The 27089-nt window shown below is 47.1% G+C and overlaps 2 protein-coding genes across 4 annotated transcripts; one reads left to right on the forward strand and one right to left on the reverse strand.

The window, feature by feature from the left end:
- Window positions 1-17: 17 nt before the first annotated feature.
- MINDY1 (MINDY lysine 48 deubiquitinase 1) lies at window positions 18-8852 on the reverse strand. The gene is made up of 11 exons (XM_024570371.3): window positions 8712-8852; window positions 8238-8619; window positions 5196-6097; window positions 4742-4799; window positions 4262-4326; window positions 3468-3626; window positions 3016-3118; window positions 2517-2659; window positions 1268-1459; window positions 789-941; window positions 18-533 (listed from the first exon to the last, which is right to left on the reverse strand). The coding sequence occupies exons 3-11, from the start codon at window positions 5730-5732 to the stop codon at window positions 453-455; spliced, it is 1491 nt and encodes a 496-aa protein (XP_024426139.2). The 5' UTR covers window positions 5733-6097; window positions 8238-8619; window positions 8712-8852; the 3' UTR covers window positions 18-452.
- A 1220-nt stretch (window positions 8853-10072) lies between these two features.
- Window positions 10073-26633, forward strand: PRUNE1 (prune exopolyphosphatase 1). Of its 3 annotated transcripts, none has more exons than XM_024570550.4 (8): window positions 10073-10274; window positions 16663-16755; window positions 17252-17454; window positions 19917-20101; window positions 20794-20952; window positions 21684-21778; window positions 22373-22531; window positions 24773-26633. In XM_024570550.4, exons 1-8 carry the CDS (start codon window positions 10236-10238, stop codon window positions 25199-25201), a joined length of 1362 nt encoding a protein of 453 aa, XP_024426318.1. In that variant the 5' UTR covers window positions 10073-10235; the 3' UTR covers window positions 25202-26633. The 3 variants fall into 3 exon arrangements, with proteins under 3 accessions (XP_024426318.1, XP_045059434.1, XP_024426319.1); XM_045203499.2 differs by lacking the exon at window positions 10073-10274 and adding an exon at window positions 10330-10351; XM_024570551.4 differs by lacking the exons at window positions 10073-10274; window positions 16663-16755; window positions 19917-20101; window positions 20794-20952.
- The last annotated feature ends 456 nt before the right edge of the window (window positions 26634-27089 follow it).

Below are 27089 nucleotides of genomic sequence, written 5' to 3' on the forward strand. Positions count from 1 at the left end.
AGGACAAACAACAGATCTCAGGAAACAAGTTTTACTTCCAAACCCCTAGGAAGGCATTACAAATAATGAGATAGAAATCCAAATCAAATTCTGGAACAAGGGGTCAGTCCTGCAGGATAGCCAGAAGGACCCAGTCAGGGTAGGACGGCCAGATGCGTTCTAGACGGGGACCTGGCCCTGGAGCCTGAGTCTCTATAGTAGTGTGATATTCTGGGAAAGGGGAGTTGGGAACCAGAAATCCTCACCCCACCAGTCCCACTGTTGCCCTGGGTGATTGGGAGGGAGAGAAGCTGCAGCACTTGAGGGCAAGGATGTCACCGAGTCTGACCTTGACATTTACTGCCTGCTCTGATCCCCAACAGTCCATAAATAAGTTACCCTGCACATCTCAGGGGCTGACCTGGGGAGCAAGCAAAGTAACCACAGCCTCTGAAAGGAGAGGCAGGGCAGCGCTACAGGAGGACGCAGTCCGACTCTGGCTTGGGCCTCCGCCGGCGTTCTCCAGCTGGGCGTCCAGGTGGGACTCCTCTCGCCTGTGTGGAATTTAACAAGTGGTCATCCATCTGAACAAGTTTGAATGAGCACAAAGACAGAGATTCTAGATGGAAGCGGGGTCAGGACTGGGAGGGGCAGTGGGGAGAGAAAGATAGGAAGGGACCCAGACAAGAGAAGGGCCCCAAGGGAAATCTTGAAGAGAGGACTGCAGGAATAACAATAACCAGTGTCTGGACCAGGAGAAGCAGGGGTGCAACACTGGGCAGGTAGAGCAGCTAGCGCTAAGGGCTCACCTGGGGCGACGGGGCCCTTGCTGGCACAGGCTGGACCCCTTGTTGCTGTTGGTACTCCTCTTGCTGAAGTTGCTGGGCCAGCTCCAAGTCGCTAAGACCCAAGGTGCCTTGCGGCTGCTGCTGCTGCTGCAGGGACAGGGCGATCAGGTAGTCCTACAGAGAGGGAAAGAACGGCATTGTGAGGTGGCCTGCGGCCTGGGAGGTATTTGGGCTAGGTTTAGGTTTCCAAACCAGTTTTTCCTCATCCTTCAACTCCTCCAGTTCCTTCTCGTCCAGAGTATAACACACAGCGAAGTATATCTCTGTGGTGACAGAGAATACACACCAAGCGTGGAGATGGTCCCAACGTAACAGAACAAAGGGGCACAGGTGTCCGATGTTACGCTCTCTAGATGAGAACAGTGCATGCAGCTGGCCAATGCCAGAAAGGTCCCTGAAGCAAATGTGCTCTCTACACCTTTCCCCAAAATCCCACACACCTGGTCGACCTGCCGCTGCTTTTCTGGGGAGCCACTTCCACCTTCTGCTCCAGGCCCCTTGCCCAGGGAGTGACTTAGGTGAAAGTCAGAGTCACAGAAGCAGCTGTCCCCATCCACATTGTGCAGGCTCTCCCACACCACTTGCTCCTCCTGTAGAAAGCCCTGGTCAGTGACCAGTAAGTACAAGTGACTCTGCAAGAAAGAGGACAGCGCTAATGAGCGGGACAGGCAACACGGAAGCAGAGTGCTGCCCAGAACCACCTGAGATGCAGAGACCATTTGACCCAATTGGTATACCAGCAGGAGCACGTCAGTGTCGGAGCTCGTGGCTCTTTCATGAATACCCATGGCTGAGGGGGAGGGAAGGGGCGTCTGAGTGGACAGTTCGCTGGGTGGCAGTATAGCGGTCACTGTAGTCAAGCACGGAGTCCTCAGAGCTGGGGTCCCACACGAGATCATGCTTCCTACCCCACCTCCCGTTGTTCTCTGGGCTCACCCGGTGCTTATGAGGGTAAATCTTTTGAGAACCAAAGACCTCTCTCCCTCTTCTCTCAATTCCTAGAGGGCTTAGACAATTTCTAACTTGGGAAGACTATTGCATTGTTCAAAAATTCCATTCCGCCCTGGCTGGTGTGGCTCAGTGGACTGAGCACCGGCCTGCAAACCGAAAGATCACCGGTTCGATTCCCAGTCAGGGCACATGTGTGGGTTGTGGGCCAGGTCCCCAGTTGGTGGTGCACAAGAGGCCACCAATCAATGTGTCTCTCACACATCTATGTTTCTCTCCCTCTCTTTCTCCCTTCCTCTCTGTAAAAATAAATAAATAAAATCTTTAGAAAAAAATTCCCTTCCCAGGAGGGGATTATACTTTCCTGTCCCACTGATGGCAGGCTTTTCCCTTATGGTTTGCTCTGGCCAATGAGATGTTAGCAGGAAAGACATGTGTCATTTCAGGCAGAAGCACTAAATGTGAGTACATAGTGTCCCTCCTATATTCCAGATAAAGGCTGTTTTGTCGGACTGAGACCCAGAGTGAAGATGATGGGAGACAGAGCTACAGCCAGCTTGCAGTGGACACGCAGCATGAGTGAGACATAAACCTATCCTGTGGCGAACCACAGGGATTTTAGAGGTCATTTGTTACCAGAGCCCAATCTACCCTGTCCTGACTGCAACACTGACCCGGAAGAAAAAGGGAGGAGAAAATAAACAGCACTCCAACCCTCCCCCACCTCCACTGCCTCGTCACCTTGTGCTTAGTCATAGTGCTAAAGTGGTTGTTTCGGAAAAAGACGCTAAGTTCACCCTCCTTGGCAGCTGTGGTGAGCTCACACAGTCCGTGGTAGGTCAGCTGGGCCGCGGTGGTCTCCAGGAACTGTTCTGCAATCAGGCCTGCCAAAGGGCACAGAGCGGGGGTGGGGCCTTGGCTTAAATCCAAAAGCCACACAAAGAAGGATCATCCAGAGAGTCCCTGCCAAAAGGTCTGGGGATGGACCCACCTTGTGAAACCCATCCCCTGAAGCCCAGCTCTATTCGTTCATTCAGCAAATAGTTACTGAGCAGCCACCTTGTGCCAGGCACTGCACTCAGGGTACACATCAGTTAACTAACACTGTTCCCCAAACTCCCTCTCACGGCATTTGCATTCTCATGGGATGTGGTGAGGGGAGACAAACAATGAACAATAAATCTAAGTAGCCATCATGCCCTCCACAGAAGATCCACGGAAGAGAAGGGTGGGACCTCACCTTCTGTTACGAGGTTGGTGTCGCTGGAGTGCTTGCAGGTGATGATCTTCTCTACCAGCTGATTGTAACTCAATTTCCCAACTGCACTCACTGCCTCGGGACTCTGCATGGGCAATGGGGTGGGGTGGCCCGAAAAAAAAAACCCTCAGATCTTTTTAGGAAGGAAATGATGAACCAAGCCAACAAGGACTGCAACCCTACCACCAAAGGTTCCTGAAACTTTTGATGTCTTAAGAACTAACTACCTATGGTTTGCATGTATTTGAATGTTACCAAAATTTTTTTTTCTTAATTCAAGGAATTCTCCATTGGATCCTCACCTGATTCCCCTCCCAAGCCAATCTAACCCCTACCTCCCTAACCCCCATCTCCCTAAGCCCCACCCCACAAAACTATGTTTCTCTGTCAGCTAGAACTGGGTAAGAGTCTCATTTGGGCCCTGTCGCCCTCACCTGTGGATCAACAAGCCAGCCGTGGTACAGAGGTATCCCTAACAGGTCGAAGATACTGCACTCAGGTGTATACTCAAAATCCGAGACACCCGTGAATCGCACATTGACATCCAGGCCTGTGGCCAGTTTAGGCAGCACTGTCATTGCATCGTCCACATTCTGGAGGCAGAAGAGAAAATGATGGATATATTAAGTCAACACATTGTATATCTTAAACTTACACTACGTTATATGTCAATTATATCTCAAAGAAGCTGGGGGAATAAAAGAAAATGATGGTCTAGCCTGCCCTCCCCTCATTCCACTTTCAGCCCCAGAAGTAAAAAATTAATCTTGTTGCTTTTCATCCCTGGTTCCTTTATAAGTCATTCCATTCCTCCCCCTGCCTCAACCCTTCTTTATCTTATATAAATGAACATATTTTCTAGGACAGAGATTTACCCCCTCTTCCTCCTGAAGAAAGAAATCGTGGTTCAAGAAACTCTTTTTTTTTAAGATTTTATTTATTTATTTTAGAGAGTGAGGGAGGAAGGGAGAAAGAGAGGGAGAGAAACATCAATTGGTTGCCTCTAGCATGCCCCTAACCAAGTACCTGGGTACCTGGCCCGCAACCCAGACTTGTGCCCTGACCAGGAATTGAACCAGCGACTTTTCAGTTTGCAAGATGACCACTGAGCTACACTAGTCAGGGCACCAAGGAACCCTCTTGAGAAGCAGCAGAATGGTGTCTCTTAATAGCTTGGCTGTCCCCTTACAAGCCTGCAAACCCCTTTGTCCGCAGACCTTTTGCTTACCTGCTGAAAATTAAGCTGAAGTCCCTCTGACTTCTCCTGGGGCTTGATGGACAGGAGGCAGTCTCCTATAAGACAGGATTCTTTATCAGCTTACCCACCAGTTGTCCCCAAAGCTGCTTCCACTTCTGGAGAACAGATGAGGGTGATGTCACAGAACCACAGCTTTTCAGAGCTGGAAAGGGCCTTAGAATCTAACCCTGATCTTTCATTTCTCAGAGGAAGAAATAGGCTCACAGAGATGAAGGGCCCACCCAAGGTCACATGTGCAAGGTAAGGACAGAATTGGGGTTACAACCCAGGACTCCTGACATCTTGACTTTTACTTTTCATGGCCCAGCCTTGCAGAGATGCCCCCGAGACCTTCACCGTCCCTGACACACCAGAGCCCCTAATGGGAAGTCCCTCAGTACTCTGGATTTCTGCCTGAGTGGATAGTGCCTCTAATTGTGTGTGATTCTTCTTCAAGGCCCAGTCACTCACCGAGATGGGCCATGAGCTCATCTGATGTGATCACTTCCTTCTGAGGGGGCAGCTTCACCTGGAGGCAGAGGGGTGATCAAAGGGTGGGCCATGAGTGTGCCTCCCTTCCCAGAGCACGGAGGGAGAAACCCATAGAAAGGCAGGGGGAGGACAGGGGCTGTCCAGTGGTGGGGTGTGCTGGAAAAAGGCTTGCAAGGCGAGCAAGGGAGTGAATGTGAAATACCACAAGGCCTTCCCATTTGCTAGAAAGAAGATACAGGAGTAGGACAGAGAACAGTTTGTTTTGTTTTTCTGAGCATATTATCTCATTTGTTCAAGCTGGAGAGATAGGGAGAATAATCTGGAAAGTTTTGGCTGGTTTGAGAAAATCAGGATGACCAAGGAGGTGGGTCAAGGGAGAGTCCTCTCCCCCACCTCAAGACTTTCTCTGAGCCCCAGCTGAACCCCCTCTTACCTTCCACTGGAGAAAGAGGGTGTTCATGATGGCGAGGAGAGGGCAAGGGCCATTAGAGCTCTGGGTGATGACGGGTGTCCGTGCTCCCTTCCAGGGGATCCACTTCACACAGTAGAAATCCAGCTCGGGCTGCCGGGCCCTGGGGGACTGGGGGAGCTCCTGGGGCCTGCAGCATGCCCCCACTGTCTCTACTTCAGGTGGTATCTGGTGGGCTGACCCCAGCTGGTTTGAGCTAGCGTCAGGTGGCGGGGACTCAGGTTTATCCTGGCTCTGAACTGGCAGTGACCTTTGATCTTCTGGCTCCTGTTCTCTAGCTGCCCCATCAGCTTCTCCAGCCACCCCACCAGCTTCTCTGGCTGCCCCATCAGCTTCTCCAGCTACCCCAACAGCCTCTCCAGCCACCCCATCAGCCTCTCCAGCATCCTTGTCCTGGGGGTGCTCTTCTGGTTCTGATAGCACCTCGTGGTTTTCAGGGCTGACTGCTTCTACAGTCCTGGCCTTGCCAGAGACCGGGTGCTCAGGTTGATGGTGTTCCATGGCCAGAAGAGGTCAACCGGGGAGCACCAAAGGACTTTACAGTCCTCAGGGAGTTGCCTAGTCTAGGCTTGATGTGCAAAAGAGAGACCATCCAATAAGAAGGAAATCATTGGGCTGGAACGCAAATAGGCCCAGAAAAAGTCTTAGAAAAGGAATGCGGTGTGGAAGGCTGGATAATGTCTGCAGCCACTCCTGGCTGGGGAGACTAGTATCTTTGTCAGCTTGGGTAAACAGAAGAGCAGCCCCAGGCTGGGCTCTTTCACCTTTAACTTGCTGTGACCAGATGGGGCCAAGGAGTGTACAGGGCTTTCAGGTTTGGAAGGGATGATTCCAGCAGGATTGAACATTGGGTGGAGTCAGCTTCCCTGAAACAGATAAGGACAAGGAATGCAGAAAAGACAGAGAAAGGAAGAATGAGAGGAGAAAGACAAAAGGGAGAGAGACGGAGAAAGAAATGTTAAAATTATGCTAATGGTTATTAACTCCGCATTCTCCAGCTCACTCTGTAATAGGTGCTCTGTAATCACGTTGGTGGCCCCCACCTTAGCCCAGACAGAGGTCATTCCTCCTGCCCTACACCAAGCCCCACCCCTTGGCTGTAGTGGATCGTGCGCAAGCAGGCTGCTTGTACCCTTAGGGCTACCTTTCTCGGCCTCATGCAGGGTGGAAAGATGAACAGTCACACAGTGTTTGGTGGGAAGAGTGGAAAGGCGGAGAGCCAGTACCATGCCCCTAAAGATGAAACACTATTGAGGAAGAAGTCCTCCTCAAAGGATTTCATTGAGCTTTACACAATCTCAAACCACAACAAAAAGGTCTTGGGAGGGGCTTCCTGTAGGCCAGAGAGGGGAAATGTAGGCTCTAGGGGCTGGAATCAGAGATTGTGCTAATAAATAACTTCAGATTAGGAGCACGAAAACCATTGCCCCCCACAAAGTTTTCCAATAAGCTTCTCTGGACAGCTGGAGTTGAGATGTCAACTTCTCCTCAGTTCCTCTTTGCTCCCAAAACCACCTTAATTCACAGATACTCTCTTGCCACTATGTACATGGAATATAAAAATGCTGATTATCGATTTACATAAAAAATACTCCCCCTACATTCATTTATGTGTGTGTGTGTTCTTTCTGTCTATTCCCATCTAGGTCATTTTAGATGTGAACACTGGACCTGTTTAACCTGTTCTTTACTGGCACTAAACATCAAGTTCAACAGGGATAGAGATGTAATTAATGCTGTGGGTAGTAAACCATAAAAAGCCACAAACCCTGCCGTTTGGAAAACATCTGCCCTCTGGAAAGCATACTCCCCTCACCCCTGACTTGGTAAGAAAAGGTAAGTAATTAAACTATCAGAAATCTTGTCTTTTCTCTGGCTTCTTCCTAATTTGAAACCATGCTTCCTGTAATCCTGCAGGAATTTAGGGTGAGGATAAGGCCTGGGAGATGAAGTTGAGTAACATAAAAGTTAATGCAATAAGATGCAATAAGCCTAGTCACTCAAATTGATCATCCTCCTGATTCAAACATAATGTATGCTAGCTGCATCTCATTTGCAGGTTGTTAATTTAGAATCAGAGTAGCAGAAATTGCCTACCGGCCTGACACTCTGTTTTTCTCTCTTTCCTTCTTTCTTCCCCTCCCAAATGACACTTAGGATGAGTCTGGGAAACTTTAAGCAGCTTGGAGAAAAGCAGGGTTCATTTCTTATCTTCTCTGTCCAATCCCAGAAGTGATCAATAATGAAGTGGGGGCTGTACAGCTGCTTGTCTAGAGGGATGAGCCAAAACAAACCAGGAGCTGGACAAGGGAGGGAGCTGGGTCTCAGAAAAACTGGGCAAAGCTAAGTGGGCTGTCTTAAGGGGAGGGGCAGGAAACAGAATGGAGGGTTTCCACCTATAAGGTACACACCTGGCAGGGTGGGGCAAGGGGTATTTCAGGGCAGCAAAGGATGAGGGGAGGGAGCTCAGACAAGTCAGGATTCCATTCTTTTCCTCAGTTCAAGTCCTAGACATTATCTCCAGCAGGAATTATCTCTGGTTGTGTGTGAGGGAGTTAAAACAGCCCTGGCTCCTCCCTAGCAGTGGCAGTGAGTAGCCAAAAGTTGGAAGAAGCCTATAAAAAAAGGTAGGGAGCTTCAATAACTAACCCCCACCCCAAGGAACTTTCCTCCCTGCAAGTCCCTTACTGTCCCACTCCATTCTCCTTTTCAGTCTGACCCAAATCTTCAAGCAACTAATGGTTTAAATTGGCCCCTCGGAGTAAGTCAAGCACCACTACAGTGTTTGCTCGTAATGGGGAGGGGGAGGTTGCATTAAAAGAAGAAAGTGAAGGGACCAAGCAGCACCCCCTTTACACAGTCCCCTGCCTCACTGCCCCCACAGGCCAGACCTGTGGAGACCAGAGGTGGAAGGACAGTCCGTGCCACCTCCCCAGAGATGGAGAGGAAAAAGAGAACTGGGGGTAGGAGAGGAGGTGAAGGAAATGGGTAAAACAAAGTTTTTACCTTAAAGAAGGTTGTTCCAGGACTGAGGAGGGTTCCGCTCGGCAATTCGATGGGGCCGGTGGGTGCAAGGAGGGGGGCGCCACAGTCCCAGCTGCCTTCCAGCTGTCAACGCCAGAGCTTTTACAGGTTTACCTGCGGCGGTCCTGGCTGGGTCCTGGACACTTCCGGACTCACACCCAGGCTCCAGGGCAACGGAGGAGGGAGAGGGCAGGCAGGGGCGCAGCCCAGGTGCTCTCGGCTTGCTCAGAGCGTGTCTTCAGGATTCTTGAGTCGCCGAGTCTAGGGCGTGCGCTCCAGGCCCTGACTCCAAACTGGTTTTCAAAGGGAGTTGAAGGTTTTTATTTTCCCTTCTTTCTCTCTCTCTCTCTCTCTCTTTTCTTCCCTTCGGGACAAAGAAAAATTAGTCAAGGAGAGCCTCCCTGGAGGAGGAGGGGCGTGCCCAGCACTGGAGGATTTCCATCAAGGCTTTCTGACCTGGTCAGCAGCTTGGTGATCAGCAGTGGAGGAGAGAGAAACACGGAGAGAAAAACAACAGACCCTTTCTCTTCGCTCTGCCTGCCGCTAGAAGGGCCGGAGCGAGCGCTTGTGCCTCTCTGGTGAGAATAGGGAAGAGCAAGTGCCCTTGCTGGATGGGGAGGAGCCGCGCTGGACAGCAGCAGCGCGTTGGATTTGGGCTTTCTCCCTGGGTAAGGCAGTCCTTTGCTCTGCATCCACAGAAGCAGGGCCAAAGAGCAAAATATTTGCATGTTCAATCACTTAAAGTTAAAAAATTCTGCTTCTTTCCAAGTCCTCACTCTTTTTTTTTTTTTTAGTCTAGAAATGAAACTGGTTGGGCTATGCCCCTGGTAGTGCAGAAGAAGGTGTGGAAGAAAGCCCAGACTCTGGGAAGAAGAATGCAGCAGAGAGAGAACTAGCTGAGCAAGCAGGAGATCCAATACCCCTGGGCTCTGATCCTTGGTCCCACCACAGGCCTCAGCATAATCGGTCACTTCCTCTGGGCTCCTAGCTTGGGGAACAGGAAAAGCTGGTGTCGTTCTGGTGGTAGGAGATAAAGGGATGGATTACTAAAGGAGGGAGCATTGGATGGTGAGAGTACATTTATTTGCAGCACTCTGCACTGCTGTGGGGCTGGAAGGTGGCAGTTAAAGGAGGTTGGGACCCAACTCTGCATTCTGAAGGGCCCTCCAAACTCTACTTACAGGGCTGCCATAGGATGAAACTTCAAGCAACTCTGAAGGCCGAAAGGGCACGTGGAACAATTAGGGAGGCAGAGAGCAAAGCACACAGGTTACAACAGTTCAGGAAAAGAATGAGGAGACATTTCCGAGACTGCATTAAAAAGAGGCCACAGAATTTTAAAGAAAGAAGCAGCGGGAGTCGGTAAGAGACTGTAGATATTAAGAAGAGGGTCCAAAGATTATTCTATTGTTTTTATAACATGGACAATCACAAGGCCGGTGGCAATGGGTCAGTTTGCCAAACAGGAGAATTCGAGAAAGAAAGATGAAGAGCTGTTTGGCGATGTGTAATTTAAGATGTCAACCAGAGACTCGGTGTAATATATGGAAAGATGCTATATTTAGCCTGACTCGAAAGGGAAAAGTTCAGATGCCACAAAGGTAGGTTACTGTGACACATATAAGTTTGTGTGTCAAATGAGTGGTTTCAGAAAATTCTCCCCTCAATTTTTGGGGCCATTTCGGAGCTTCTGGACTACGTTTCCCAAGACGCCCTGCGTCACGTCCCACTTGGCGCCGCGGGAAAGGTGTCCCGTGAGTCTCTGAGCGCAGGACTCCGCCTCCGCCTCTGGGGGCGGGGCGACATCTGACTCCAGGAGCGCCCGATTACGCACTTCCTCCCGGGGTCTGGGCCGAATAGCCGTGGCGGGGTTCGAGTCCCGCCTCCTGAATCTTGCCACAAGCGCTTGAGTCCGGGCGGGGTGTATTCGCCGTGTAACCGCTCCTCAGCGAGGGGCGGTGGCACACGTTGGGCTTCACCATGGAGGACTACCTGCAGGGTTGTCGAGCTGCTCTGCAGGTAACCGACCCCTGTGTGTGATCGTAAGCAATGAAGCATGGGGTCCAGGAAAGACGAAGATGTGGGATGTGGGGAAGGTCTGTGTGGAAGGAACGTGGAATTGAAGGGTGGGGACATAGGATCTGTCAGGCTTGGGGCCTGAGGAGTGGGGGACGAAAACCTAGTCTTGAGAGTGGGAATGCTGCTCAGTCTCCCGGTTTTTGGCCCCCTGCTTTCAGGGTCTGCCCGAGAGCGGGGCGGAGGATTCGTGGGTCTGGGTCGTGCATCTGAGCCTCTGCTCGTTGTCGCGTGGGTCACTTCCGTCAAAAGATCCAAGGCTGTGCCGCCGCCAGGGGTGCCCCCCGAGGTGTATTTTTTCCTCCTCTCCGCCCCCCCCCCCCCGCCCCTCTTTCAGTTCTCTGCTCACAAGGGCTCCTTGACCCACTGTCCTCCGGGTGAACCCCGGGGGTCCGAGGAAACCTGTGCTCAGGGTTTTATTGCCTTTGAAAGGCGGTTTCTGTCTGGCGCGCCTGACTCGTCCTAGAGTGGAGGCGGTTGTGGTGTTTTCGTTTAAATGTGTGTTAAGTTAAACATACACAATACATCTGTTGACCTGCAGCCTGCGTTTCTTTGCCTCCAGTTGTTTTCTTTGGCCTTAGGAACAGCGATTACATTTAAAATAAAAACAAAAAACAAAACCGGCAGAAAGATAAGTACAAAGTGTTTGGAATCAAAACTATAAGCATGACTCTTGAATGCTTTGTGGCTTATTTTTGGTACTCTCTGAGCCAGTTGGAATCCCAGCCAGGCAGCGTTAGGCTGCTATCCCCACTTAGCAGCAAAAGCTGGCCAGAGACGCTCCAGGAGGTCACCTGGCCCCCCTACTTCAAGCTACACTGCCCCTGTAGAAACGTAGACAGATGATGGTTGGCTGTGCTTTCCTTTAAGTGTCTTAAACTCTGAGAGTACCCCTGGGCTATAGATTCTGGTCTTTAGCAAATCCTAAAAGTCACCTGATCCCTCCTGCAGACTCAGCTGCTGGTCACTTCACCTGAAGAATAGGGGTGAAGTTCAATTTTAACACTAATTGTGAAATACAAATTTTTGGGAAGTTGTGTTTAATGCATAAGGCAATTTGGAGCCAGTTCATGTTGGTAACCTCCAATTTCCACCACAGGGAACTTATTAAAGGACTAAGATAGAGTCTTTGTGGTACCATTCCAAGTGCTAAGCAGTTGGATTCCACCCCCCCCACAATAACCCAAATGAATGGTCTCTTTCCCACCATTTGGTAGAGTCCTTGGAATTGAAATCTCATCAACAAAGATTTTATTTAAAGAGAGGGGAAGGGAAGGAGAAAGAGAGGGAGAGAAACATCAATGTGTGGTTGTCTCTCACGCGCCCCCTACTGGGGACCTTGCGGGCAACCTAGGCATGTGCCCTGACTGGCAATGGAACAGGTGACCCCTAGGTTCTCAAGCCCATGCTCAATCCACTGAGCTACACTAGCCAGGGCTCATCACGTAGCATTTCCCTGCATGCATCTATCCTACAGCATCTACCCTCCAGAGCACCACCCCTTTCAGGTTTACAGTAGGTCTACAGCAGTATGAAGCTGACAATACTGGGTTTTTCTAATATTGCCAGTATTCTGACCTTTCTCTTCCTGAATTCATCCCCCGAGAAGAATGATCTAGATCTTAATTTTTTCAGACTTGTGAACTTGCAAGGGTGAGGTTGTACCTTAGAGCTCTCATCACGCAGCCTAGCCAAGGCCAGGAGAAATGAGAGGATTAGACTCTAGGAATGTTAGTGGGTGAACTGGTGGCAGGACATACAGGTGGACACCAGTAATTTAGAGTGCTTTGAATTACATAGGTTGTAATATAGATGGTGAAAAAATTTAAATACAAAAAGGATACGAAATGAAAAAGGTGTTTTTTTTTTTTCTTCATCTAATTCCCCAGAGGCCACACTGGTTTCTTGTGTAAAGTATGATTTAGAGACACTGTTAAATTTGAGTGTTTCTGTTAAACTTCCAGGGAATTGTGAATGTTTGACTTTTGCACAATATAGAAATGGCTGATAACTCAGACAACTCTCTTGTTGATACTGTATTTTTAGCATTAGATACCAGAGGAATTTTCTACAGTCTCTGCCACAGTGATAGTAGGATATTCCATAGAAAAGAAATCCAGACTTATCCCAAGTGGGGAAAGGTTTTTGCTTTATGATGGGGCTGCACTTAAGGTTAGGTGTTCATCCAGGAGCCTTTGGATAACCTGTGCTGTCTGCACATCTCAGGCATGAGGGCAGGAACCAGGAGTGGCTGGCTTTCCCAAGAAATCTACCATCGACGCATCTGCTGGGAGGCTTCTCTATCTCTGGCTCCTTGTCTCCTTTTTTTCCCTCCTTCATTAACTGTCTGGTAATGTAGGCTTCAGACCATATTCAGCTTCAGAAGGGAAGTGGTTTGCTTTGCCAGCCCTGGAACCCATCCCCTCTCCCCACACTGAGACCACAAAGATTGTCAGGGTAGAGTCATTTCAAGTCGTGGGTTTTGTTTTTTTTTTAAATCCTTACCCGAATATATGCTTATTGATTTGGGAGAGAGAGATGTGAGAGAGAAACATTGATTGGTTGCCTCCTACACATGCCCCAACTGGGGATCGAACCCACAACCTAGGTGTAAGTGCTGTGACCAGCAATTGAACCTGCAGACTTTTGATGTGCTGGATGACGCTCCAACCAGCCGAGCCATCTAGCCAGGGCTATTTGTTTGTTTTTTAAGAGAAAAAAAAATATATATATATATATATATTTACTTGTAGCTCTCAGATTGTATTTCTTCCATTGGCAGCTTAAGTTTCCTCATGCTCTAAGTATAGCTATATTTGTTCTGAACTCTTCCCTCCAGGGTGAGAAAACTGAGGCTATTTGGCTTGTGCTTTCAGCTGGTGAGGGGTGGGGTGAGGGTAAAAAGTTGCACATGTTTTTCCTAAATGAGGAGGAGAATGTTGCTTTCTAAGTTAGGCAGCCCTACACCTGCTTTGCTCAGGACAGCCTCATTAATTGCAACCCCTTTTCCTTCTCAAAAAGTGTCTTGGTTTGAACCACAAAATACAGCAGTGCCTCGGTACTCGTCGTTAATTCGTTCTGGAACTCATGACGAGTGCCAACACCGACGAGTACCGAACCGTGAAGCATTTTCTCTTGCAGGTCGGCATTGTGACTCATACAAGTTCTAGCACGTGTGACAAAGTCCCAAGCAAGCATAGAGTGCTGAAACCTTTTTTTCTTGTCGAAATGCGACTAGTACAGGGTTTGGCGAGTTATGAAGCCAACGAGTACTGAGGTGTGACTGTATATGGTCACCTACCTTGTAAGCTACGTCAAGGATTTGGGACACCTGTCCGTGAAAACATAGTGAGCTCCTTAAGGTAGAAGTTCAGTTCCACATGAGAGCCAGGAATGCTGGCAGTGGGAGATTTGGAGGAAGAGGATTGCTCTGGCCTGGGCAATTGGGGAAGGCTTCCCAGAGAGGGGATACTTTGGGGAGGGCCCGACCAGACTGGACCCAGACGGGGAGGGGCAGAGAAGATGGAAGGGAGCTCATCTTTACCCTATAGAATGAGCACTTACATTCTGTCTCATTTAATCCTCATAACAACTTTATGAGATTGATTACATTATTATCTTAATTTTCAAAATTAAAAATGAGGCTTAGGGAGGCCAAGTTCCCACAGCAAGTAAGAAGTGAGCCCAGTCTGTGGTCTTCTCAAATGGAGCTCTGCTGCTTCCAGAAACGGCAGGACAAGTGCCAGGGACAGAGCTGGGAATGCACACACTATGCTTTTGGGGCCGTGAATAGGCCAGTTAGGCTGGGGGAACGGTGGGTGCTGACAGGGGAAAGGAATGCCACCACCTCCCTCCGTCACTCCTGTTCCAAAATTAGCTAAAAGTTCCAGGGTATTGCTTTTGTATTAGTTCCTTTTGGTTGCTGTCTGAGGTTGGCTGAACGCAAGGGGTTGGTTATTCGCCTTCCTCTGGGAATCCTCACCTCCCCTCAGAGCCTTGAAGTTGTAAATCCCTGCTTCTGCTTTACTGCCTAGCCTTCTCTCCCCCTGGCCATCTGACCGCCCCTGCTGCCCCGGCCCCTGAAATGAAGTAGCACTGACGGGAGTGAGTTCTGGAAGGGGCCTCTCCATGCCCAGCAATAGGTCTCACCCCCTTGCTCTGTCTTTTCCCTGTTCCTCTTACTTTTTTGCTCCCGAGTCAGGGCCATGTGGCTGCTTGTGTTTATACAGTTCCCTCTCTAGAGAACATTGTGCCGCCCCGCTTCCTGCTCCGGTGAGCAAGTTATCTGTGCAGCCACTTTCCTCAAGTGCTTTGTTGTCACTTCGGTCCACAGCCATCTGGGCAGTTCCTGGTATCCAGGGAACGGGGGCCTTCTCTGGTATCAGGAGGGGGAATTGCTCTAGGACTGGGTACAGAATTCTCATATTGTGTCGGGAAGAGTTTAATATTGAATAGACTCCCATGCTGTTCAGTATGAGTGGGTCTCGGCTGCCACCCTGTTGAAGTAGACTTAGAAAAATGGGTGCAGGCGAGAACCTCAGGGCAAACTTGCCCCTGAACTTGACAGATCATCTCTGCCTTTTGTGCTTCCCTCTAGGGGTGGGAACAGGAGATGGGAAGAGGGTGGTTTAAAAACAAGAAGCTAGTGAGTTATGAGATAAGGCAATTAATACCACCAGAAGTCTTCTAAAATTGTCCCTTTCTGGGGAGGGTGTGAGGGGCAGTGTAATAGCCGATACAGGGCAGATGACTCTAGGTTCCTAAATGTTCTTTTTTCCTAAAAATAATTACTTGACAACTGTTCCTTGTTAAGTTTTGCTTCTCTGAATCCCTTTCCCACTTTTCTAAACTCTTCCATCTAACAGTTCTTCCCTGAGTGAAGAAGCCTGCGTGGCTGAATTTTCATCGTTCTATATAAAAGCCAGTAGTTCTTACCCAGGAGTGACTTTTGCGCCCGCCCCCCCCCCCCCCCCCCCGGAGAATATTTGCAAGTCTGGAGACATTATTGGTTGTCATGACTGGGGATGCTACAGACGTCTAGTGGGTAGAATCCAGGGATGCTGCCAAACATCCTACAAGGCACAAGACAGCCCCCACAACAGGGGATTATCGAGTCCAAAATGCCAATAGTGCTGAAATTAAGAAGCTCTGCCCTGGCTGGTGTGGATTGAGTGCTGGTCTGCAAACTGAAAAGTTGCCAGTTCGATTCCCAGTCAGGGCACATGCCTGGGTTGCAGGCCAGGTCCCCATTTGAGGGTGTGCATGAGGCAACCAATTGATGTATCTCTCTTACATAGATGTTTTTCTTCCTGTCTCCCTCCCTCCCTGTCTCTAAAAATGAATGAATAAAATTTTTTTTAAAAAAGAAGAACTCTGCTATAACTCACGTGTCTCATTTGGACTCTCTTATCCATTCGTCTCTCAGAAACAGGCTGAGAGAGATGTTCAAGAGCAAACTAATAAAAGAGCGTTCTTGTGCCCTCAGCTGAATCGTAGACTTTATGGTCTCATTCCACCTGGCTGAGTGCTCATACCTGGAATGAAATCATAACTCTTTAGGTACCTACCTCTTTGGGGCGTTCTGAGGATTAAGTGATTAGTTCATGCACGTAAACCCCCCCCGCCCTGGCCCCCAACCATCTCTGCTGTTGTGGGCACTGTAGGTTTTAATGTATTTTATTTAAAACTCTGATAGCTAGGGAGATGCAAGGAAACAAGGTTAATAATAACCCTCCGTCCTCAGTTCTTATCAGCAGCTGGACTTTTCAAAGTATTAAAAATAAAAGTTCCAGCAGCAGCAGCAACTGTGCTTGCTTTAGCCTGAACCTGCTGGGAAAGTGTCTGTTTCTTGGCTTGAGTGTGGTGGTCATATCTGGTTCTCATGGAGGCTCCTAGGGAGCAGGGGGAGGGAGTTTTTATGGACAGCTAGATAATGGACTACATCTTCTTTTTTAAAATGTAAGGACTCTTTACCCTATTTCAAAAATGGGAAAAAATAAACCATGGTTTGAATTTATTAGCTACCCCAGATGCAACATCAGAAATCAGAGAATTACTCACTGTTGTTTTTCTGTAAATTAACACTCAAGGAGACAACGTAGCAGAGAGGAAAGAGCACTTTCCCATTAACTGGATCTGTGTGGAATGCTCCAACCTTTGCTAAAACACACAGGCGCTCTCAGCTAATGTCCTCATCCATGAAATGAGGACCCGTAAGATCAGCCTGCCTCCCCAGAGAGAAACAGTGAGCAGATGTGTGAGAAGCCCTCCGTGAGTGTACGGTAAATGGAGATGCAGAGATACTTCTGCTAGCTGCCCATTCTCCTTCCAGGAGTCCCAACCACTGCACGTTGTGCTGGGAAATGAAGCCTGTGACTTGGACTCCATGGTGTCCGCTCTCGCCTTGGCTTTTTACCTGGCAAAGGTGAGTAGTTAGGAACAGAATCTCTTAGAAAAGATTTGGATTCAAGATTCAGCTCTTGGGTAAGTTAAATCCCTTAACTTTTCTGAGTCCATTGTCGCCAGCTATAAAACCTGAAATAATTTACAGTGTTGCTGGGGGGGTCAAATGAGCAAATGTATTTTGAAGGATGTATAAACCATAAAGCAATATTCAGACAATTCATTATTGAGTTTCTTGTGGGTATCCATGATCATGTCCAGCTAGCTCTTGAAGTTTGATCATCTCTGCGGCATCTAGAACTATGTCTTTTCCATGAGTTGTCTTGCTGACCTTTGTGTTATTGCTAAGAATAAGGGAGGACGAGAGTTGTCCTTTTATTTTTATCACCTGGGTAATTGTGGCTTTGGGAAGGGCAGTAACTCACCCAAGAACATGTCTCCCTTAGTCCCAGCAGCCTTGTTATTTTTTCTGTCTGTTCCAAAACACTGCCATGCCTTCTTTTCACTTCCCTCTCCAGACAACTGAGGCTGAGGATGTCTTTGTGCCGGTTTTAAATATAAAACGTTCTGAGCTACCCCTACGAGGTGATAACATCTTCCTCCTTCACAAGTTTCACATTCCAGAGTCCCTGTTGATTTTCCGGGATGAGATTGACCTTCATGCATTGCACCAGGCTGGCCAGCTTACCCTCATTCTTGTTGACCATCATGTCTTACCCAGGTAAGTGGAGAGAAGTTGCACTGATACTTATTATGTGCTATGTTGGGCTTTGACAAGTAAGTTGTAAAGAGAGGAAGAAAGAATTTTGCTCTTGGGGATCTCTCAGGCTAATCGTAATTGATGGGTCATAATCAGCTATAGAAAATCTTGTCACTTCTTCAGTTTTGCAAGTAATAATAAGCAATAGAAACATGTAGAGTTCAAACTAAAGTATAACTCAGATCATTTAAATCTGCCTTTGGTATCATTATTTGTTAAGATTTCATGGCAGATTTATTATAATAGAAACTTTTGAATAATGGTCGCAACTCTTTGATTTTTAAAAAGTTAGCAAAATTATTTCCTACATAAGGCAATATCTCATTAGTGTCTATTTAACAAAGGTACACACCTATAATAATTCCACCCTAATTTAGGACTGGAAAAAACTGCCAACAATGCAACAGAAATACGTCTGTCTGGCTCCTGCAGTACAAAAATGTATGTTTTTTCCTCACCACTGGTTATAGCAGGACACTGACAGGGTAGCCTTAGGGCACTGACCCCACTCTCCATTCACTCATTAACAAACTTCAGTTTAGAGGGTGAAGCTGAGACAGAGAGTCCCTGTTGTCAAAGAAGCTTTAGGTTAGGAAGAGGGAATGGGTCATTGTAATGGGTTTAGAGGTAGGTGAGAGTTGTCACTCTAGGGGATGGTTGGTACAGGAAGGACGGAGTGGTTACATATACTACAGGGGAGTAGAGGGTGTCAGGAAAGGTTTCCTAACAGAGTTGGCCCTTCATCTCAGTTTTGAAAGAGGACTAGGTGTTTGCTTGGGGAATGGGGAGATAAGGTAGGTAGGAAAAGCATCCAGGCAGAGAGTGATTAATACAAGCAAAGGCAGGCAGGCATGAAATAGCATGGTGAGTTGGGGGAGCTGGAATTTGTTTTGCATGACTAGAGCATAAAATATGAGTGAGATGTAAGACCTGGAAAAAGATAAGACTAGAGAGATTCGCAGGGGCCGGATCATAAAGACCTTGCGGGCCCTGCCAAGGAGATTAGACTTTATTTTAGAGCAGTGGGGAACTAGTGTTAATTATATTTATTCCAGGTCCTAATGTAATCAAATTTGCATTTTTCAACTGATCATTCAGGTACAGTGATTTTCAGCACGTGCCGCAGCATACTGGTGGCTGCAAGGATTATCAAAACATGCAGTACCTGACTCTTTCGTCAGGGGCACTGACTTCCTTTCCCTTAGATTGTCAAATAAAAAATGACAACAGCCATCTGGTATAAATGAATCAAAATTATACTTTTTTTTTTTTAATCAAATTGGCAAAAAATGTATTGGGTTGGCCAAAAAGTCACTTTAGTTTTTTGTGTAAAATAAAAGACATTTTTTATTTTCACCAATAACTTTATTGATTTAGATATTTTGAGTATGTCAGCTATCTCCTGCTATTGGCTTCTAGTGGGTAGAGGCCAGAGGTGCTACTAAACATCTTCCAATGCATAAGACAGCCCCACAGCAAAGGATTATTTGGCCAAAATGTCAACAGTACCAAGGAACTTTGCAAACCACTTTTGACACATTCGATCAGTCACAGCACCTTCTCTATACACTACACAAACCTTTTTTTGTGTTTCAGTTGTGTTTTTGCCTTTCTTGAAATAATAAAGTTTGATATGCCAAAAATGTTGCATATTTTCTTCCATCTTCAACATTAAAATAGCTGCACAAAAATTCACCAATTTTAATGTTACTTTTGTTAATGCATGCCGGTATGACAGCTATCACACTACAATCTAACAAAATTGTTTCGAATGATGTTAAAGACAACTAAACCCTACTACAGCCATCATATGAAAAAAAACTCAACAAACTTTTTGGCCAACCCAGTAGTTTATTTTTTGGTGTGTGGCAGAATTTTAATTACCTGATGTGTGCCGCGAGATGAAAAAAGTTGAAAATCTCTCTTCAGGTAGCATTGTGGAGGATTGCTTAGGAAGGCCCAAGACTGAAAGCAGGTGTTTGGTTGAGACATATTGGAATAGTCCAGGTGAGAGATACTGATGGCCTAGAGTAAGGCCGTAGCAGAGGGTTGAAAAGGAGGTAGTAAATAGAAACTGAGATAGAAGCCAGAGGATCTAGTGACCTGCATGGGATTTGGTTATTAGTGAATTGAGGGATCAGGAAAGATCTAGATGTTAGGTGTCAAGGGTGTCAGTTGGAAAGGCAACCCTAAAGAACATCAACTATGTGGATACGGTATTGGTAGCAGATACTTTGCCGAATTCACTTATACGTTGTTTCAAGATGACTTCAGTTACAACATTAAAGAGAAGAATTGAAAGGAGTAAGGCCAAGGGAGAAGTGACCAAAAGTCTGTTTACATAAGACGTCTGGTGAGAAGCAGCCAGAGTGCTCCTACATATCTTTCTTTCTTTTTTCCCCACACCGCCTTTGCCCACACAGAAGTGATGCAGACCTAGAGGAGGCAGTGGCAGAGGTGCTAGACCATCGGCCCATCGAGCAGAAGCGCTGCCCTCCCTGCCATGTTTCAGTTGAGCTGGTGGGGTCCTGCACTACCCTGGTGACGGAGAGAATCCTGCAGGGGGCACCAGAGATCTTGGACAGGCAAACCGCTGCCCTTCTGCATGGTGAGGCTGACTCCTTTGTTCCTCTATTCCTATCCCAGAGAAAGGACAGTGGAAAACTCTAGACTCTTCCAGCTTGACCATACTCTCTCAGAGCCTTGCAGCACATACTCAAGGCTGGGATTCTTTCAGGGGGCAATTAGGCATTGAAAGGCTGTGGGGTACTTTGCGTTTACAGGCCTGTGGGATGCATGGATGGAGAGCAGACCGAGAAGATTTCAGTGGATAATGAAAAGAGGAGTAGCCAAAGAAGCAGGAAACAGATCCCAGTACCATTTCTGCCCAGGAAGTAGTTCTGTGACCCTCAGCAAATCTCTTAGCCATTTTTATTCTCATTTTCTCCATTTGTAAAGAGAGAGAGATAGAGAGTTGGACTGGACTATCTCTCAACTTGCAAGATTCTCTACTGGCATTTGGCCTACGGAAGGGAAGAGAGGGCATTTTTCTCTGACTGGGTTTCAAAATCTCCAAGGATTGAGAAGCTCAGGCTTCCTTTCTACCTTTTCCCCATTTCCCTGCCTGCATTTCAGTTTGGATTTGGGAGGTCTTATCAGGACAGAGTCCCTGTTTCTTGTTTTGTTTTCAGTGAGTTTCTCCTGTGTGTTGTGTCCACTGTGTTGGAGGGTTATGTGTATTTCAGTGGCCATGAATGGAGGGCCACAGGAGGTGAGTTCCGCCATGCTCCTCTGCCGCAGGAACAATCGTCCTGGACTGTGTCAACATGGACCTTCAAATTGGAAAAGCAACCCTAAAGGACAAAAACTATGTGGAGAAACTGGAGGCCCTCTTCCCAGATCTGCCCGAGAGAAGTGACATCTTTGATTCTCTGCAAAAGGCAAAGTTTGATGTGTCAGGTATGAAGGGTTAAACCAACCTCTCTCCCTCCCATGTGAGAAAACAGGTGGGCAGTCCTTGTTCATTATATTCCTGAGCACCATCAAAGCCATTTCAGAGCACGGGTGATGGTTTAAGCTTTGGAGAGAAACAAGGTAGTGTGTGAGTCTGATCAGGAACTAATCGGTCATTCACTGGATTGTTCTATCTGGGCTTTTGGGGATGATGAGGAGGAATATACTGAGAGCCTCAGAGATTTCCAGTCTAATCAGAGAATGTAAATAAAATATGCTGAGGGAATACTAAGTTATCAGAGTAAGATCTAGATCACTGGTTAGGGAAGCAGAAGAATTAGGCTACATATACCAAGGACAAAGGAAGAGAACAAAAACACTTCCATAATTTTCTACCCAGCTACCACCTGTTGATTTAAAAAATAATAATAAAGTACCACATGCACTTTTAGGAAGTTAAAACAACACAGAAAGGGGGAGAATCAAAAGTTAAAGCCTCTCTTCTTCCTCTTACCCTTCTCTCCAAAGTCTGTTGCTCTAAAGGTAACTATTGTGACCCAGTAATTTAAAGTAATTTTTATTATATAATTACATTTTTTGTTATCAACCCTGTCTATTGCCCCAAAGAATAGCTGTGTGTGTTTCCTCTTCCTTGACTTATCCTGGTGTCCTCACCTTCCTGGTTTGGGGACCTTGGGCTCTCTTGTTTGACCCCTAGTCTCACATCCACTTTCTAGGACTGACCACTGAGCAGATGCTGAGAAAGGACCAGAAGACCATCTTCAGGCAAGGCATCAAGATGGCCATCAGTGCAATATATATGGACTTGGAGGTGAGAGCAAGATGGAGGTGTGTGGAGAGAAGACCTTCAGTTATGCCAGTAACCTTGCCCCTCACTTCTGGCTCTCCTCCAAAATTTACCTTGTATACCTGTCTACGTTTCGTGAGCTCTCCTGTAACTCCCACAGTTCACTGTCTCTCACTGAACGACTGTAATAGACCCCATGGATACCCAGCCTCCACTTCTGCACCCCTACAGACCATTCCCCCTGCAGCAGCCAGAGTGATGGTGTTAATACGTAACTTAGATCGTATCACCTCTTCCCTTTATCGCCTTTTCATTGCACTTACAATAAAATGTAAGGCCTTCGCTGTTGTTTATAGGGTCCGCCATGGCCTGAATCATCATATAGTTAATATGTAATAGAGCTGATTTCCAAATCAGTTCTGTCTGAACCCGAAACCTGTATTCTCCCCATTCTACAGACTGCCTCCCGACACATACACAGCACTGAGTAAATAGTGGATATGTTTTTTATGGAGCCCCAGGTTAACATGGGAAGAAACCCTTCATAAGCATTTTCAGTGGTGGTGACAAGGCAGTTCCAGCTCTAGCCCTCATCTCTGGCCGTGTCTTCTCTTTCAGGCCTTCCTGCAGAGGTCCGGCCTCATTGCAGACCTCCAAGCTTTCTGCCAGGCTCACAGCTATGATGTCCTGGTCGCCATGACTATCTTCTTCAACACTCACAATGAGCCAGTGCGACAGTTGGCTATTTTCTGTCCCCATGCAACGCTCCGAATGACAGTGAGTCTCTGTCTCTGCTTCAAGCTGAGGGCTCTACCGAGCTCTGCCTGTGCATGCTGCCCTCTCCTTGGTTCTTATAGTTACACAGAGGTCCCCTGACGTGTTTCCCGAATCTCCCTTCCCTGCTTTTTCCATCTTCTGTCTATGTGAATATCCTTAATCACACTGCCATTGGGCAAGGGGGATTCCAAAGCGAGTAAGAAATGGAGTTCCTTTAGAAGGAACCTGAAGTCAAGTTAAAAGGAAACGTAATAGCGCTGGCTGGAGTGGCTCAGTAGATTGAGTGCCAACTTGCGAACCAAGGACTCCCTGGTTTGATTCCCAGTCAGAGCACATACCTGGGTTGCAGGCCAGGTCCTCCATGGGGAGCATGCAGGAGGTGGCCACACATTGATGTTTCTCTCCCCTTTTTCTCCCTCCTTTCCCCTGTCTCTAAAAATAAATAAACAAAATCTTTAAAAAAAAAAAAAAAGGAAACGGAATGAACCTGCAGTTAAAACTCAATTCTTAGTTTAATCATTAACTCCTCAACCTTGAAAACCAACTTCTTTCTCTTTACCCTCTTGCCCGGAAAATGGGAAACAAAAGAGAAACCTTTTCGGTACTTACTCATGTAGGGAATAATCACCCTATGTAGTGCTGACTCTGTAGAGAAGTGATCCAGGAGCAGGTGTTTTTCTTGCCTGATCTGCTTGGCCACCTTTTCCACCTCCTCCCCTTTCTTTTCCTCTGTTGGTTACTCATTAGCATAGGGAAGAATTTAAAAGTGGACTTAAAGCAGTCCAGGGCCTCTTTGGGTTGCTTGGGCTACCTGAGGACTGGTGAAGCTGGATCTGAATACGACCAGATAATCCTTTGAGCCTGTAAAAGGTACACGCGCCCTTTCCCACACCTCTCTTTTCCTCTGTCTTCTCCTCTAGGCAGCAAATGTAACTTCATTCAGTGGAAGATAGTTTGGCATTGGGGAAAGACTACAGTTTTTAAAGGCAGAGAGACATGCTTTTCTATGCCAGATTTGCCACTTACTTTCTCTTTGAGCTAAAGCATGTCAGTTGACTTCTGAGCCTGTAAGTGGCAGAATATTACCTACTAATTAGTCTGATGAGATCATTAAACATAAGGTCATATGTGAAGTACATTTCTGGGTACAAAAGTAAGCACTCGGTAAATGGTGGCTCCTACCAATCATGTCATAAAGGAAAAGGTACTTTGGCTGTGAGAAGTGCCTCTCCCCACCTTCTCCCCACCGCTGCCCTGGAGCTGGGATGTTGCTCCCACAGCCCGGGCTGCCTTGTGCTGGGCAATGGGGGTCCTTTTTTCACAGTCTGCCCTACCACTTCCTCTCTTCCTCCTCTGTGAGAAATAGTATAATACAGTGATTCAAAACACCAGCTTTGGTGACAGACCTAGGTTCAAGGGTCAGCTTTGCTTCATTCAAACTATGACTCTAGGAAGTTACCTGATCTGTCTAAGCCTCAGTTTTGCAGCCTGTGAGTGAGGGTAATAGTAATATCAATCTTATAAGGTAGTTGTGAGGATTAAATGAGGTAATACTTGTGAATGGCCAGACTTGGCATCGTGCATGGCATACCTCCCACCCCCACTTTGATCTATTCATTCTCTCTGCCTCTCTCCTTCCCTCGACCTCAATGTAGATGCTTGTCCCCTTGCAGGTGAAGATAGAGTTTAAGTTTTCGAGCACAAGAAAACACTAGGAAACAACACTAGGTTGTTAGGAGCTGGGGGTCCTGGATTCTGGGTCACATTCTACCACTTCCTATAATACATGATTTTGCTCAAGATGGTTAATCTCTTGGGGACTTGGTTTACTTATTAATAAAATGAAATATATGATCTTAAAAGTTTCTTCTGCCTCTAAAATACTATGTATACTAGCTGATGTGCCTTTTGTTGCAAGAAGTAAAGCTGAACTCTGGGTGATTTAAAAAATATTTCTCGTCATGGCCGGATAGCTCAGTCAGTCAGTGTTGTCCCAATATGCCAAGGTTGCAGTTCGGTCAGGGCACATACAGGAATCAACTAATGAATGCGTAAACAAGTGGAACAACACATCGACATTTCTGGCTGTCTGTCTCTCTTACCCTTCGTTTTTCTCTCTAAAGTCAATAAATACAAATTTTAAAAATATTTCTCCTCCGTAAGAGAAGCCTCCAACTTAGAAGCCTCAGCAATTGACCTCGCCACCTTATGTACCGTTTCCCCGTCTTGTCGCCCCTTTAGATCTGTGACGTCCTGGAACACTCTCACTCTCCATCCCTGAAGCTGACCCTTACCCCAAGCCCTGACCCTAACCTCCAAGCCTATGTTCAAGGCAACACCCAGGTGTCTCGAAAGAAACTTCTGCCTCTCCTTCAGGAAGCCCTGTCAGCATATTTTGACTCCACGACAAGCCCTTCAGGGCAGCCGGAGACAATGGATGTGTCCAGGGAGCAGGTGGACAAGGAATTGGACAGGGCAGGTACCTCGCTGATGTCTGGACTGAGTCAAGATGAGGAGGAGCCTCCACTGCCTCCCACACCCATGAACAGCCTGGTGGACGAGTGCCCTCTGGATCAGGGGCTGCCTAAACTCTCAGCCGAGGCCATCTTTGAGAAGTGCAGTCAGATCTCGCTGTCACAATCTTCCACTGCCTCCCTGCCCAAGAAGTGACCATTGGGAGGGGAGGCGTTATTGAGAGAGGTTGCTTGAACTACCACGAGTGCATGTTTGGTGAGGTTTCGGCAATTCTGTCTTCACTCCAGGATATGGCGTACCTGTACTTTTCTCATAAATCTGGGAGGAGAAAAAAGTAAAAGAAAACAGCTACTTTAGGAATGGCTTTCTACCTCCCCCTGCCCCCCGCCACCTCCAGTCTCTACCAATCCAATTTTGTTATTTAATTTAATTCTTTAGATCTGCACTGACTCCCCAGGGGTACGATGTAACTCCTACACTGTTCCAGCAGAGTGGCACGAAAAAGAATGTGTACCCCAAAAGTACACTCAGCAAGGCTCTTTAACAGAACCAGTATCTCTCATGGAAACAAACATTCATTGTCTCCATGTGTTCATTTATTCTCTCACTGACTCAAGTATTTATTGAATACCCAATCTAAGCTGTACAGCACATTGAGTGTGCATTGGAAACTACTGTTCTAGTTCTCAGCCTTTAGCAGATTTCCAGCTTCGTGACTCCTCTTTCTGCCCCCAGTTAGGTGATGGTGTCTGATTCCAAGGTGGCTAATTTTTTTTTTTTTCTGAGTTTGTGACTCTTATAGGATTATTTGGGAGCAGATTAGAGGCCATTATCTTCTGTCCTGCTCAGGTGGCCTGGCTCTTGGTTTCTTTGGATCCCTTGTCCCAAAGCCACAGGGAGCCTGAAGAAATCCACAAGAGCCCTGAGCATTCTAGAGATGCTCAGGAAGGCCTTACGACCTCATGGGCACTCTTCCCAAAGTACAGCAGAACTGCAATGAGAGCCTCGGCTCTTCCCCTGCCTTAGCCGGTCTGTCAATTCCATGTCCACGTCATCTCTTCTTGCTCTTAGTAAAAGGAATCATGGAGTTAACACAGACTGCCATGAACTGTGTGTCTTTGGCAAGGCTCTTCATCTTTAAGTCTCATTTTCCCCATCTGTAAAGCTAAGGATCTAGACTAGAAGTTCTGTTCTCCTTGGCAGTAGTCAGGGTCACTGGATCGTCTGTATTTATGTGTGATTGTACCAAGGGACTCAGCCTCATGTAGCATGTACAGGGGTATGATTCATACCATAGTGACCCAGCAAAGAGCTCCCATCCACTGACTTATTCTGCATGTGTAGTCTCCCTTTTTTCTTCAGACCAACCTGTTCCCCCTTTTCCTATCCCACAGCTGTATTCCATGTAAGTTGCCAACAGTTTCACTGAATTGTGGGGAATGTGATGGTTTCAGCATGACGTTTTCAATATGAGGGGGACAGTGTGACTTCACGTTGAGGGGATGATGTGTGTAGCCATTGGAAGGTAAAAATAGTGGTGTGATTACTGAACCAAAGGAATTTATGTTTTGTAACTTGGGTACTTTATTTTGCATTTTGTTAAAGAATTAAATAATTTTTTCCTGGTTGGGGTCTTACTGTCTCTTTTTATGACTATAATCAGGCCTTTTCATGAGATAATTGTCGGCACTCAGTCCACTGAGCCACACCAGCCTGTTGTACATTTAATATCTTCCTTCCTTCTGTTGACTCTTTGGGAATAAGGAGCAACAGTGTTTTATCTCCCCTTATCCTCAGCCTCTCCTTTAATTTGTTTTTTTCTCCCAGAACTATCCTTATGACATGCTTCTGTGTCACTAATTTTGCTTATTCTCAAAAAGTAGGGCCAAGATAGTCCAAAACCAAAATGATTTTTACCATTGCCTCTTTTTTTTCTTTAGAGCAGCTTCCAGATTCTAAGGAGTCTGGAAAGAAGAGCAGATTGCCTTTCTGAAGCCCTCCAAGACTAGCTGTTTTAGAAAATGTATTCTCCCCAAAACCCTCCCCCACATAGGCATGGTTCTTCTTTTGGGCAAACCTGCTC

This window comes from Desmodus rotundus, chromosome 12, assembly GCF_022682495.2.
Source record: "Desmodus rotundus isolate HL8 chromosome 12, HLdesRot8A.1, whole genome shotgun sequence".
Classification (NCBI taxonomy): Eukaryota; Metazoa; Chordata; class Mammalia; order Chiroptera; family Phyllostomidae; genus Desmodus; species Desmodus rotundus.